Here is a 15,251-nt window from a genome sequence, read left to right as displayed (position 1 = left end):
GATAAAGTTCCTCCTGACATAGCAGACTGAAGGATGAGAGCAGGGAACGAGTGCCCAGAAGTCACGAGCTGCTGGGTGTGCATGTGGAAACTGGATAAATGAGACGATAAACACGCACAGTGCAGCTGTGCTACGTTACTCACTCTATGTGTTATTTTCATGTCCTATTTTATTATGCTCCCCAAATAACTAACACAGATAGGGAAGCTACATATCCTTAAAGCTGAAAGATCTGACGTTTGTATCCACTGGGTGAAGACATTTCAACTTGCTTCTGAAATCCCTTTAGAGACTATAGTTAGAAGACACAATTTATATAGTAAAACAAATTGCAAGTTATAAAGATGTTATAAACCACTACTATTACTTCAGGATTAAGAATTACAAGATGCTAAAAATAATCTCTAAACTATTTTCATCGCCTTCGTCATGACTTCTACTACATTTTGAAGACTTTTGTATATGTCAGATAACATTCTCAGTAGTTACATTTACTGACTTCTCATTTAGTCTTCATAATAGCCCTACACTGTTACCCCCATGTAATGAACAAGGACCCTGAAACACAGAGAGGGTAAACACATGAAGCAGTTTGTAGAGCATCATCTGAGTCATCCTCTAAGCATACACATGGTAATAAACATATACAAAGACCACAGAGGTTACACCAAGGAAGATAAATGCAACAAGACGGTCTGATACTCTCCTTTTGGTTGCCTTGCAGTGGCTCAGTGCCAGAATTCCCACGCATTTGAGGGGCTCTACAAAAGCATGCACACGCTAATGCACAGTGGGGCGTTATTTAGGGAACGTGTAAGAAATGGAGATTGCTTAACATACAGCAAGAGGACCTCATCACCATCCCATTGACAGAGAAAGAAAATAATTTACAAATTGCTGAACTAAGTTCTTACCTGTGGAGTAAGAACTGTTACGAAACTATGAGGAGTCCCTTCAACTTTTTATTAAAAATCCTCACCCGAGGATATGTTTACTGATTTTTAGAGAGATAGAAAGGGAGGGAGAGAGGAAGAAAGAGAGAGGGGTGGGGGGAGACATTGATAGGTTGCATCTTATCCCACCCTGATGAGATAAAACCCACAACTTAGGTAAAAGAGGTGACTGGGGAATGAAACCACAACCTTTTGGTGCATAGGGCAATGCTTAACCAACTGATCCACCCTGCCAGGGGCTTGTTAAACTTTTAAGGTGCTGCTGAGTGTGCTGTTATCATGAAATCAACTCAGGCACAATATCTCCCTTATGGTTTTATTTCCAAAACGAAGGCCCAAAGCTTCGTCTGTATTTGTTCATAGAAAGTCTCTCACCTGACTCCCTGGTTTTGTTGCGGTCAGCCTCAGTGGCGTTCCTTTCCACGTCCATGCCTCCCGTAAGCTGTTTCACGGTCTCCAGCATCTCTCTCCGTTGCTCCTCCTGAGACTGGTTGTCCAGCAGGTCCTTACTACTGCCGCCCCTCATGAACGTGTTTGGACGAGCTGTTCCAGAGGGAAGGGGCTTGTCATTCTTCTCCCTGCCCATGCTTCCACGACTTAAAGGACAAAGTAACATGTTTCAAAAGAAAGGCTCTCACCTCCTATGCATTTAAATTATAAAGTAACACTAAGGTTTTCTGAAGTATGCAGAATAATTTTTGAGAAAACTTGAGATGTGCAAGGCACCAATTATATTCTAAGTGTAATTATAAAAACAAGTAAAATCAGTGCTTTAAAGAGAACACTAAGATGGCTTTAACTTTTAAATGTTAAAGAGATACCACTTAAAAATGTATAATGACTATGACAATTCTTTGATTTAATTTTTAAAAATCTTTTAAGACAGTAATGAATATATGAACTAAATGAGTAAAAGGGAAACAGAATACCAAAAGAACATATCACTATCTTAGAAATTACACACTTTATTTATTCAGAAACTTCAAATACATGGAGAATATTTGAGCATTAGGTAGAAGTAACTTTGGAATAGCCAATGTCACACATTTTATTCATTTTAAGAGAGAATCTTCCTACTTTCCTACTTAGTTGTCGATTCCAACCAGCTGGACAAACAGCTCCTTACCCATGGCAGATCAGAAGCAGCAAATTAGTTAAAAGGGAGAGAAGAGGGAAGAGGCAGAGGCGCGACAACAGTCTAACCACTGGGAAAAACACATGCTCAAGAAGCAGCCATTGGGGGAACTGATGTCAGATCAGAGAGCCACAGAGACCTTAACAGCCCCTCTGGTGCTCAGCGACAATTGGGGTCATCAACAGAAAGCTGACTTGTGCTACCCATATTTTGTTTCCGATGCCAAGGGAATAACGACATAGTTTAGAAAGCCTACCTCACCAAACATTACAATAGCAATAAACAAAAGTTTGAGAGCAAAAACAAACTTCAGTTTTAAAGGTGCGTATACTAAAAACTTTGTTCTCTGTCACTATACTACAGGTCCTCATCCATTCTCCAGAGCTACTAACCAACAGAATACTTGACTGTATGAATCCTACAAAAAGAAAAGTAGGAAGAGTATAGGATACATACTGTGTATCCTACAATGAGTGAAAAATAAGACAACCTCAAATACAACTTGAACAGTGTGATAGATCAGTGTGCGGATGGGCAGTCATACCCTTTAATTTCCACGCTTGAGATTGCTAAATTAATCTAGAGCATCCTGAGGCATTAGCTTGGAGAGTCCTACACAGACTCTAGGACTTAAAAAAAATACAATATATTGATTATGCTATTAAAATTGCCTCATTTGGCCCTGGCTGGTGTAGCTCAGTGGATTGAGCACGGCCTGTGAAACAAAGAGTCACTGGTTCGATTCCCAGTCAGGGCACATGCCTGGGTTGCAGGCCAGGTCCCTATTAAGGGACACATGAGAGGCAACCACACATTGATGTTTCTCTCCCACTCTTTCTCCTTCCCTTCCCCTCTCTCTAAAAATAAATAAATAAAATATTTTTAAAAAAATTGCCTTATTTTTTTCTCCCCTTTATTCCCCTCTGTCCTGTACCCCCCTCCCACCAGCATTCTCCCACCTTAGTTCATGTCCATGGGTCATACATATAAGTTCTCTATTTCCTATACTATTTTTAACTCCTCCCCCCCATGTATTTTGTTCGCCCCGGCTCCCCCTCCCTGCTGATAATCCTCCATGTGACCTCTATTTCTGTGAATCTGTTCCTGTTCTAGTTGTTGGCTTAGTTCATTTTTGTTTTTGTTTTTATAGATTCGGTTGTTAATAGTTGTGAGTTTGTCATTTTAGTGTTTGTATTTTTTTATCTTCTTTTTCTTAGATTAGACCCTTTAATATTTCATATACTAAGGGCTTGGTGATAATGAACTCCTTGAACTTGACCTTATCTGCGAAGCACTTTATCTGCCCTTCCATTCTAAATGGTAGCTTTGCTGGATAGAGTAATCTTGGATGTAGGTCCTTGCTTTTCATGACTATAAATACTTCTTTCCAGCCCCTTCTAGCCTTCAAGGTTTCTTTAGAGAAATCAGCTGATAGAATTATTGAACTCCTTTGAGGTAACTGTCTCCTTTTCTCTTGCTTCTTTGAAGATTCTCTCCTTTTCTTTAATCTTGGGTAATGTAATCATGATGTGCCTTGGGTCTAACTTTTTTGGGTCTCTCTGAGCTTCCTGGACTTCCTGGAAGTCTAGTTCCTTTGCCAGATTGGGGAAGTTCTCCTTCATTATTTTTTCAAATAAGTTTTCCATTTCTTGCTCTTCCTCTTCTCCTTCTGGCACCACCCCTATGATTCGGATGTTGGAATGTTTAAAGTTGTCCCGGAGGTTCTTAAGCTTCTCCTCATTTTTTTGAATTCTTATTTCTTTATTCTGTTCTGGTTGAATGTTTATTTCTTCCTTCTGGTCCAAACTGTTGACTTGAGTCCCTGTTTCTTTCCTCTCACAGTTGGTTCCCTGTATATTTTCCTTTATTTCACTCTGCATAGTCTTCACTTTTTCCTCTATTTGGTGACCATATGTAATCATTTCTGTGAGCATCCTGATTACCAGTGTTTTTAATTCTGCATTTGATAGGTTGGGTATCTCTTCATTGCTTAGTTGTATTTTTTTCTGGAGGTCTGAGCTGCTCTTTCATTAGGGCCATGTTTTTTTGTCTCAGCACACCTGTTATGCAGTAAGGGGCTGAGCCTTATGTATTCGCCAGGGTGGAGCAACCTACATAGCCGAGTTGTGGCACTGTTAGTGGGAAAAGAATCTGAGAGGGGCAATGTTGCTTGCTCAGCTCTTGGCAGGTTTTTAGTCACTTCCCCTGTTACCCACAAGCAAACTGAGCCCTTCTGGTGCTGATTCCCAGGTGGGTGGCTTTGTGTATGTTCTAGGATCCTGTGGGTCTCTCCAATGAACTCTTCTGTGAGGCTGATAATTTCTCCTGCTGCCTCATCCCCCACCAATTTTTATACTTTGAGGTTTTGAGGGCTTATTTTCCCTCACTTGGAACCCTGCATTTCCCGGTATGACTTGCTCCCCAGATGTTTCTCCAGGTTTATCCACATGCAACTGTGGGACGGACCAGCCCATCAGCTGTCACCTTGCCACAGGTCCTCTCCACCCTAGCTGCCTATCTCCACCCCTCCAACTGGTCTGGATGAATGTTTCTGGTTTGATGCCTTGGTTGTTGCACTTCCACAAAGTTTAATTTTCTAGCAGTTCTGGTTATTTTTTGTTTTTAAATTTGTTGTTGTCCTTCTTTTGGTTGTGTGAGGAGGCAAAATATATCTACCTATACCTCTGTCTTGGAAGGAAGTCCTCTCATTTTGACTCTAGAATTTTTGAGTCAGCCTTGCTTACAGAGCAAACTGTTACATATTTGCTAGATTAATTTACCCTTCCTTTCAACCCCATCCCGAATCTACCATCCAACTTTGTTCTTATCTTGGAAATTACAGAATGTGAAGATTAAAGGACAAAAAGAAAGGAAATCAGTCTTAGGGATGACAGGAATCCGTCCATAGGGATTATCATCATAATTTGTGTGAGCATCTGTGTGTGTAAGAAAGAGAGGGACAGACTGACAGATGGACATAGTGACAAGCAGGTGAGTCTTAAGTTACTATGTATACAAACTTCTTACCTGGTTAAGGTCCGCCGGGAATCAAACTCTGAAGGTGTGGACGATGTAGACCCTGAGGGTGCTGGAGGTTGCAAAGCAGAGAATCTGTTTAAACTGGAAGCACTTGACCGTAAGGCATCTATATGTGTTGAGGATTAAAAAAAGTACGAATCACATGACTAAAATGCAGCATCTAATCCATCTGTCTCCCTAGAGTGGGGCCTGAGACTAGGCATTTGTAACAAGCCTAACAAGGTGATGCCAATCTCCTGGTCCACAGACCATATTCTGACAAGCAGAGTATTAGAAAGAGGTTGTATGGGAAAAACTAATTAGAAATCTTCACTCATTACAATGATTTGTTCTTGCTCCTTTAAAAACATAATTGAATTATCCTCAGTACGGCAAGGGGGTAAGAGTAATTAACAGGAGAAGGATGGAAGAAGAAAAAACAAATAGAGTTGACCCTTGAGCAAGATTTGATGAGCTGTGTGTCCATTATACACGGATACTGCTTTCGATTCACGGCTGGGGGGCTGTGGATGCGAAGGGATGACTGCGCTGACCATTTTATACAGAGTACTTGAGCATCCAGGCCTCTGGTATCTGGAGGGGGTCCTGGAACCAATCCCCGTGGTTACCAAGGTACAACTCGTGTTTGGGAGAATCAGAAGTTATACACGGACTTTCAGCTGCATGGGGTAGGGGTGGGACACCCCGAAGCCCCAAGTTGTTTAAAGGTCAACTGTACTTCACTTAAAAAAGGTAATTAATATAAACGTGATATTTTATTTATGTAAAGTTATGCATGTAGGTTTAAATGAATAACAATTTTTTTTAATTTAAAGAAAAGAAGGTCAAAATTATGTAGTAAAAAGGAAATATGGAAAGAAGGTTAATAATGAAGTTTTTCTTCTTTCTATTGGGCTTCTTCAGCTTTTAGGATGTGTTTACGTTTCAGATGTAACAATCCAAACACTGCAGTCTTAAGGTCAAATTCTTCAAAATATGACTTTTGGTATAATATCTGAAAAGCTATTTGAATCTAATTCTTTTTACAACACCCTGAAATTAAATGCTCTGGGTATTAACATTCTCTTTCTCAGTAAAATGAGTTTGCCTTTTAATTTGGGCTCCCAGCAATTTCTGTAATTATACTTTATTTGTGAACAACAACTAAGGACCCTAAGACATTAAAGTCTTAAAATAGCCTAACTACTAAAATTAAAAACAAAAAGTTTAAACACCCAAGAATCATTTTTGAGGAGGAAATAACAATGCCAGAAAGGGCCACAGGTATGTTGGGGCACAATTACTCCGCAGGGCCTTGCCTGAAATCATTCCTGCGTGGCTGTGGGAGTGCCTGCAAGGTGAACGCCGAAGGAGCACAACCAGCTCACCGAGAGGGGCGCCCTGCTTACCAGTCTCGCTTGCCTTTGCTCCACCACTGCTGCCTTTCCCCCAGCTGCCCAGCTGTGCTTTAGGTACCAGCTGAATTTTCTCATCAATTGTGGGCTGTAACGTAAGTGACAAGAGTAAATTCCAGGAAACACTCCGGAACCACAGTTTTTCTTTTTCAGTGCTGTAAAACTAATTCTAGCCACAAAATGTGGCTCAGAATGCCGATTTAAGAAACATAAACTGGAATTGTTTGTGTGAAAGTGGGATTCCTGTGGCCTGCAAAGCACTTTGTTGGATTCCAGCTTCCACAAAGTGCAATTTAAAACCAGTGGCCAGTCCGGAGCATGCATTAGAGTCCTGTAAGATGGTGTGCCAGTTTGCTATGTGAGCCACTTCTAATGGTTCCTCTTGTATAATAATACCCAGTGATTAAAACAGAAGGAATACAAAAATACTACACAGTTAACTCATTAATCTTTCCCTATGATTTTGAGAGAATATGTCAAAAGACAAAGATCTCACATTTTAGGAAAACCTATCAGAGCTGGGGCTACCGAGGGGGAATGGGAATTGTCAATAAAGGGGAATTAGAAGAGTGAGAATGGAATGTTGGGAAATAAAGTCTCTGTTATCTTTCAGGTTTAGTCCTCCACGTACATTTTTGGTGCAAGTGAACAGAATTACAATGTAATACAAATTAAAACACATACAACACAAAAAGCTGTAATACAGCTGTTGGTAACAAAGGAATTACTGTGTTCTGAAAGTACGGTCTTACTATATGACATGCTTTCACACAAACCTCTCTTAGTTACCAATCAGTTTGTTCAACAGCTTTGAACTTTTTCTAGTACACTTATTTAAATATAGTATACTATCTGAATATACACAAATTAAAAACAACTTACATATTCTTCAAAATATTAAGGAAATAATGTTGTAAGTTTAATACCAGCAGTATTCTTTTTTATAGTATCCATAAACAATACTTACAAAATAAACAAATGTTATTATTAAATACTGATAAAATATTCAAAGGTACTGGGGCTGATGTTGGGGTAATTCTTTAAACACAAGATCTTGGTTAAAACCCTCTCTTGTGGGAAATAAAAGAGGGTGGAGGACTTCCAGTCAAGATGGAGGCGTAGGCAAACGTGGCTCGCCTCCTCACACAACTACTTCAGAATTACAACTAAACTATAGAACAACCATCCCTCAGAACCATCAGAAATCAAGAGGAACAGAAATCCAACTACTATGGAATTAAAGAAACCTCATCCATCCACACTGGTAGAAGGGGCAGAGAGCTGGTATGGGCTGGTCCCACTCCCATGTGTGGTGGATAAAAATTCCGAGGGATATCTCAGGAGTGAGGAGTCCCAGGCCCACAACAGGCCTCCAGCCCAGGGTTCCAGTGCCAGGAAGATAAGTCCCCATAAATTCTGGCTACAAAAACCAGTGGGGATAAAGTTAACAGAAGAGACTTCTGGAGTCCCAGTAAGTTCCTCTTAAAGAACCCACACATGGACTTACTGAGCCTCACCCCCTCTGAGCTCCAGCACTGGGGTAAGAAGCTTGCAAGGCACCAGTGACATATGGGGAGGAACTGAAGTATCTGGCATCAAGGCAAGAGCTGGGGAACAGCCTTCTCCCAGGCAGAAATGAGGGCAGAGGCCACTGTCCCTGTTCTGAATGCTCCCTCCACAGAGCCACAGGGCCAGCAAGAGTATCATATCTGAGACTCCGCCAAACTGGTTAACACAGTTTGCCCAGCCCTGAGGATCCCCTGAGGCTCTGCCTCACCCAAACTGTTAACAGTGGCTTTTCCATATGAATGACTGATCTTGGTTATGCTTTACAACTTCCTAAATTTTCTATAGCCACAGCTGGCCTCAGAGAGCCCCTGGTCCCTGTACCTCTTGCTGAGTGGCCCTAGGTCCAGCCTTAGCATCAGCCAGCCTAGGTTCACGGCTTCACTTCGCCTGGAAACCTCCAAGCCCTGCGTAAGTAGCAGCCATCAGCAGATTGCTTCGTAGCTCATACAGAGTGGCCTGGAGCAGAACACAGCTGGGGCCTGAACTTCGCCTGTACCACTCAGGAAATCCCAGAGCCTACACACCCAGTGGACAGCTACAGACCTCATCAGAGCACCACAACCCTGCCCCTGCACAGCTGATTCTCCAGAGAAGGCGGAGGTTAGTGGTCAGTGGTCACAGCCAGTCCTTGGAGCTGATTGGCCTGGGAAAGTCTGTTCCATTGACCTGCCAACAGCAACCAAAGCTCAACTACAAGACAAGAGTGTACTCATCCCACACGGAGGGCACACCTCAAGTACTCAGTGTGAGTGACAGAAAGTGAACTTGAGTGATGTGCCACTGAACCCTATAGGACACCTACCACATTAGGCCATGCTACCAAGGCAGGGAGTCACAACATCTCTACCTAATAAATAGAAACAAACACAGAGAGCATGCCAAAATGACGAGACGAAGAAACATGGCCCAAATGAAAAAACAGGTCAAAACTCCAGAAAAAGAACTAAACAAAATAGAGATAAACAATCTATCTGATGCAGAGTTCAAAACACTGGTTATAAGGATGCTCAAGGAACTCAACAGCCCAGAAAAGACCCAGTCAGAAATGGAGGATACAATAATCGAAATAAGAACAATTTACAGGGAAATAACGGTGGAGTGGATGGAGCCAAGAATTAAATCAATGATTTGAAACATAAGGATCCCAAAAACCAGTCAGAACAACAAGAAGAAAAAAGAATCCAAAAAATGTGAGCAAAGTATAAGCACAGCTGATACTCCACAGAGGGCAGAGGTTGGTGGTCAGTGGTCATAGCCAGTCCTTGTAGCCTCTGGGCCAACTTCAAGTCCAACGCTGGCATCATAGACGTGCCAGGAGAAGAGAAAGAGCAAGAAATTGGAAATTTATTTGAAAAAATAATGTAAGAAAACATCCCTAGTTTGGTGAAGGAAATAGACACGCAAGTCCAAAAGCATAGTCACAAACAAGATGGATGCAAAGAGACCCACTCCCAGACAACATGTCATAATTAAAATGCCAAGGTTAAAGATAAAGAGAGAATCTCAAAAACAGCAAGAGGAAAGTAGTTACTTACAAAGGAGTTCCCATAAAACTCTCAACTGAGTTCTCAAAAGAAACTTTGCAGGCTAGAAAGGATTGGCAAGAAATATTCAAAGTCATGAAAAGCAAGGACCTACAGCCAAGATTGCTCTACCCAGCAAAGCTGTCATTTAGAAGTGAAGGGCAGATAAAGGGCTTCCCAAACAAGAAAAGACTAAAGGAGTTAATCATCACCAAACCATTATTGCATGAAACGTTAAAGGGACTTATTTAAGAAAAAGAAGATCAAAACAATGAACAAAATGGGAAAAAATACATATCTATCAATAATTGAATCTAAAAAACTAAAACAAGAAGAATAGACAGAATCATGGATACAGAGACCATCTGGACGGTTACCGGATGGGAGAGGGTGTGGGGGAATGGGTGAAGAGGTGAGGAGGGGATAAAGTAGTACAAATAGGTAGTTACAGAATAGCCATGGGGGTGTAAAGGACAGTATGGGAAATGGAGTAGCCCAAGAATTTATTCATATGACCCGTGAACATGAACAAATATAGGAGGAGTGTCAAAGTGGGGGGTGTTGGGTGGAGGAATGCAAAGGGGAAAACATTGGGACAACTGTAATAGCATAATCAATAAACCATAATTTAAAAAAAAGAAATCTACCATAAAAAAAAAGAAAAAAGAAAGTGGCTGGGAATCAAGTTCTATTCAGCAATGGAATTCATGCTGAGACATATAGACGAATGTACCGGAATCTTTGAGAATAGGGCCTTCGCTAACTGATCAAGAGAGACCCACAGAGTAATGTTCTTAAGCAAAGCTTTGACAAAACTGAACATGCAAAGACATAGCCCACCTTCTTCCAGTTTTATTAAAGTCTCTTCCTTTTTGCCAGTTATCTCCTTCCATTTGATATTCTCAGATTAGCTTTAGATTTAGTGTCATACTGGCAAGCTGCCAAGTTTCAGAACTATGGAAAGTGTATTACAACTAAGGATCAAACTAAACTTGCAAATAATTTTTCAAATCCACTAGGATACAAGTTTCCACTTTTACAAAATGTAATTCTACTTTCTTTATACTCTTCACCCTCTTTATAGTGATCGACTTCTACTGAAAATATCTGCTAGGAGAAAATTCTCTTACTGTCCACAGATTCTCTAGAGAGAAGAAATTAAATGTAGTATATTAAATATTTATCACAGAATGATCTCTAGTAGGCCTTGGATATAGCAAACCATTAATTTCTTTCATGGTTAGACTTAAACAGTTAGCTGCTTCTTCCCCAAAGCTAAGGATACACTGTATAAAAGCTTACAATTGATTATGGCTTTTGAAATACCTTTGTGATCATCTTTCTTATATTAAGCATTTCATAACTTGTAGAATTAACCTAGTTCCTTCCTCTTCAGTAAACCCTCACAGAAATAAAAAAGACAAATGCTAGGACAAGTACGTAAGAATACAGTGATCAACACTGACTTGTAGATAAAAACCACCCCACAGAATCTGCATTATGCCTACTTTATATGAGCAACAAGTGATTTGGAGAGTCACGTTCTGAGGCTGTTGTTTTGTGTGTGTGTTTTTATCCTCATCCAAGGACATTTTTTTTTCACTGCTTTTAGAGAAAGAAGGAGGGGGGAGAGGAAGGGAAAGGAAGAAACATCAATGCAAGAGAGAAGCATCGATCAACTGCCCAGACTGGGGACTGAACCTGCAACCTAAGTATGTGCCCTGATCAGAAATGAACCCCCAACGTTTCAGTTACGGGACAACACTCCAACCCCTGGGCCACACGGACCAGGGCCTGCTGCTATTATTCTAAATGTAACACTCACCTTAGTGATTTTCAGGAATTTTGAAGGGTCCAGTACCCGGCTATTCTTGGCCCCTTGCACAGTGTTCCACCCACCTTCATCCATTCTCTGGACACCTGCCAGGAGGAAAGAGTAAGCCCGTCTCTCATCTGTCTCAGGTCTGTTTGACAGCGACAGAGGGAGCAACAGTGTCAGCTCATCAGCTCCAATCAAAACCAAGGAAAAGAAAAAGAAATTGTTAAAGCGTTGCTCAGTCTCTTTAACAGCCACGACATGAAAACAGCCAACGGAACCACGCTGCTTATATTGGATCTCCCATGAAACATTAATGACCTTGAAGAAATCAACCAATGCAAATGAAGAGAGATCTGAGTGCTACACAGGGAGGAACAAAGATAGTTTTTAGTGAGTTAATGACTCTGTTTATAGAGTTAATAAGACACTTTGGGAGAAATAGATGGAAATTATTTATTCCAACATTTATTTCATTTAATGGTGTCAAAAGACAGTGTGCTTAAATCACTGCCTCAAAACCTGCTTTTTCAATCTATCAGCTTCTTGAGCAAAAAACCTTGACTCCTCTTTCTCTCACACTTTGCATCCATTTGTCAGCAAATCTCGTCAGTTCAACCTTTGCAATATATTCCGCATCTAGCCCCTTCTAACCACTACCAACACTACCAATTTGGTTTAAGCCAGAAACATTTCCTCAATTAGTACAAAAATCTCTTCAATGGCTTCCTCGCTTCCTCACCTGTTTCCATCATGGCAGCCACTGTGACCCTTGTAAAGCACAACTCAGGTCTTGTGGCGCTTCTCTGCTTGAAACACTTCTGTTACCTCTCCATTCCACTTAAGAGAAAAAGATTCCTCACAGACGCCCACAGGCACTAAATAATCTGACACTCTCCCTCCCGGATCCCGCCTTCTACCACTCTACTCCCTGCACCAACTGATCCAGTCACACTCGCCGCCTTGCTGTTCCTTGAAAATGCTGTTTCAGGGCCTTTGTGCTCACTATACTCCCCTTGGCCTCAAAACCCTCTCCATATATATATGGGGTTTTGAGTTAAGTCATATATATATATATATATATATATATATATATATATATATATATATATATATATGACTTAACTTCCTCACTTGCTTCAAGTCTTTGCTCAAACAATACTAACTGCAATGGGCTCCCCAACTTCCTTATTCATAATTACAATCTCTACCCACCAAGCCTTGCACTCCCGACTCCCTGTCTCTCTGCTTAATTTTTTTGTATAGAACAAATTTATCTGACAAATATTTAGACTTAAGCATTCGTTTATGTCTTTTGCTCTCAGTACGATGTAAGCTGCATGACGGTAGTGACTTTCTCTCTCCTGTTAAGTGAAAGGCACTCAATAAATATTTGTTAAACGAGTGATGAGAGGCTGTCAGACTGCCTATTGGAAAACATCTCCGACAGCCACACACTTCTTGCTTTCCTCTGTGCAACCTGGTATTAGCGATCACAAGCAGACCGCTTCTTTCTCGTTCCTACGACACTGACAGCCCGGCACCACTCCACTCGTTCTTCACCTGTCACCCTTCTAAGAGCCCTCTCCTTCCTTTAGTCAGCCACGGACATCCTCCAGGGACTAAGTTTGATATTTTCCTTCTCAACCTAGTTTGATAATAAATAAAAGTCATTATTGGAAAGGCACTGTGCTGTCCTATGAAACTTGAAAGTATACTTTTTGCCCTCACTGGTGTGGCTCAGTGGATTGAGTGCGGGCCTGCGAACCAAAAAGTCACTGGTTTGATTCCCAGTCAGGGCACATGCCTGGATTATGGGCCAAATCCCCAGTAGGGGACACTTGAGAGGCAACCACACAATGATGTTTCTCTCCCTCTCTTTCTCCCTCCCTTTCCTTGTCTAAAAAAAAAATAAAATAAAATCTAAAAAAAAAAGTACACTTTTTTCCTAAGAGAATTCATCTCTCATAACTTCACTTTGAGATCTACTGTGTCTGTGATAAATAAGAGCTAATGGTTATTGAGTATTTACTATTTGCTGGTTGTTATGCTGAACACTTTACATATACTACTACCTCATTTCATCCCCACGCAAATCCTCAGTACTAACATTAGACCCATTTTACAGATTAAGTGGTTTGTGCAAGGTCATACAGCTAGGATGTCAGAGATGAAGTTCAAACACAGAAAGTCTGAATCCAGAGTCTACGGTCTCAGCCTCTACACTATATGACCCAGTTACTGGCCTACTGACTTACTGCGAAGTGGACATTTCCTCTTAGATTCCCTACTGTCATCTCAAAATAAGCAGGCTTAAAAGAAATATAACCATTTCCCTGTTCCAAAACTTAGCCCATGGACTTTCTATTTTCCCAGATGTAAAATGCCTTTCGTTTAATCTTTCATTTATTTCCCCGTTTCTCCCTTTTCATTCCTATTGACACTAAGTCTCAACTCCTTCCACACAGGATTTCAGCAACTGCAATATTTCTGAGTTTGGTGTCCCACTGACCCATTGAGTAAAGGGCAAAAGACTTATTTTATTCACATTTCTCCAGCATGACATTACTGCTTTGCTCTTTGCTCAAAAACTTACAATGTCTACCAACTCAAGTCAAAAATTCTTAATCAGGCTCTCCACTCCCAGACATTTTTCCATTCATTCTGAACATTTAAAGTTTTTTGCAATAAGGTTTGTTTATTCCTCTTTACAATATATTTATTTTAACTTCATAACTAAAATTCTTCCCTTCCTTCCAAATATCTACCATCCATGAAGGCCCAGTTCAAGTGCCCCTTTCCCAAATAAAGATTTCTTTCCATTTTCTATCATTCTTCTCTGAACTTTAACAACCTTCATGGAGAATAGATCTCATAATTGATAGTATCTTCTATTTGCTTGACAAATGTTTCCTTTTTTAGTTTTGCCTTCCTGGATAAACTGTAAGCTTTAGAGCAGGGGTGTCAAACTCATTTTCACCGGGGGCCACATCAACCTTGAGGTTGCCTTCAAAGGGCCAAATGTAATTTAGGACTGTATAAGTGTAACTACTCCTTAACAGTTAAGCGAGAGTTCAGCATTGTCACCAGGTGGAAACAAGGTGCTGGGCCGGATAAAACAAGGTGGAGGCCGGATTCGGCCTGTGGGCCTTGTGTTGGCCACCTGTGTTTTTGAGGGAAGGAACCATATCTTCCACATCTCTTTATACCTTTCATCAGTACTAAGTATACAGAAGATGCTCAATAAAGTCTTCCTGCTTACTGACTTTGAAATAGTCAAAGACACCATGTTCGGTTCTTGCAACCCCTGCTGTTACTCAATAACCTGCCTCCAAGTGAAACGTCATGTACCAATGACGTTTGAATTATTCTGTCTGATTTCATTTAACAGCTAAATATAGAATCCTTTTTTTAAAAAAAGGATTTTATTTATTTTTAGAGAGAGGTGAAGGGAAGGAGAAAGAGAAGGAGAGAAACATCAATCAGCTGCCTCCACGTACCCCTCACCGGGGTCCTGGCCTGCAACCCAGGTATACATGTGCCTTGACCAGGAATCAAATCAGCAGCCTTTCAGTTTGCAGGATGACACTCAACCCACTGAGCCACACCAGCCAGTGCTAAACACAGAATTCATGATATCTGTCCTTCAAGCTCTTTTCATTTTTTAAAGATTTTATTTATTATTTTTAGAGAGGGGGGAAGGGAGGGAGAAAGGGAGGTAGAGAAACATCAACGTGTGGTTGCCTTTCTCATGTGCCTTACTGGGGACCTGGCCTGCAACCCAGACAGGTGTCCTGACTAGGACTTGAGCCAGCGACCCGT

General features: G+C 41.0%; 1 protein-coding gene across 1 annotated transcript in view; it reads right to left on the bottom strand.

Annotated features, from left to right (window-relative positions):
- EIF4G3 (eukaryotic translation initiation factor 4 gamma 3) overlaps positions 1-15,251 on the bottom strand; it is a 294,797-nt gene that overhangs the window by 34,448 nt on the left and 245,098 nt on the right. Inside the window, exons 25-28 of the mRNA XM_037032698.1 lie at positions 11,439-11,533; positions 6,516-6,609; positions 5,116-5,233; positions 1,329-1,549 (exon numbers count right to left, since the gene is read on the bottom strand). Coding sequence (XP_036888593.1) covers positions 1,329-1,549; positions 5,116-5,233; positions 6,516-6,609; positions 11,439-11,533 — 528 coding nt within the window. The remainder of the gene's footprint in view (positions 1-1,328; positions 1,550-5,115; positions 5,234-6,515; positions 6,610-11,438; positions 11,534-15,251) is intronic.

Source organism: Sturnira hondurensis, unplaced genomic scaffold (genome assembly GCF_014824575.4).
Source record: "Sturnira hondurensis isolate 20B ecotype Veracruz unplaced genomic scaffold, ASM1482457v3 Scaffold0021555, whole genome shotgun sequence".
NCBI classification, from domain to species: domain Eukaryota; kingdom Metazoa; phylum Chordata; class Mammalia; order Chiroptera; family Phyllostomidae; genus Sturnira; species Sturnira hondurensis.
Note: the sequence above shows the minus strand (reverse complement) of the source record. Positions and strands in the feature narration are given on the sequence as shown.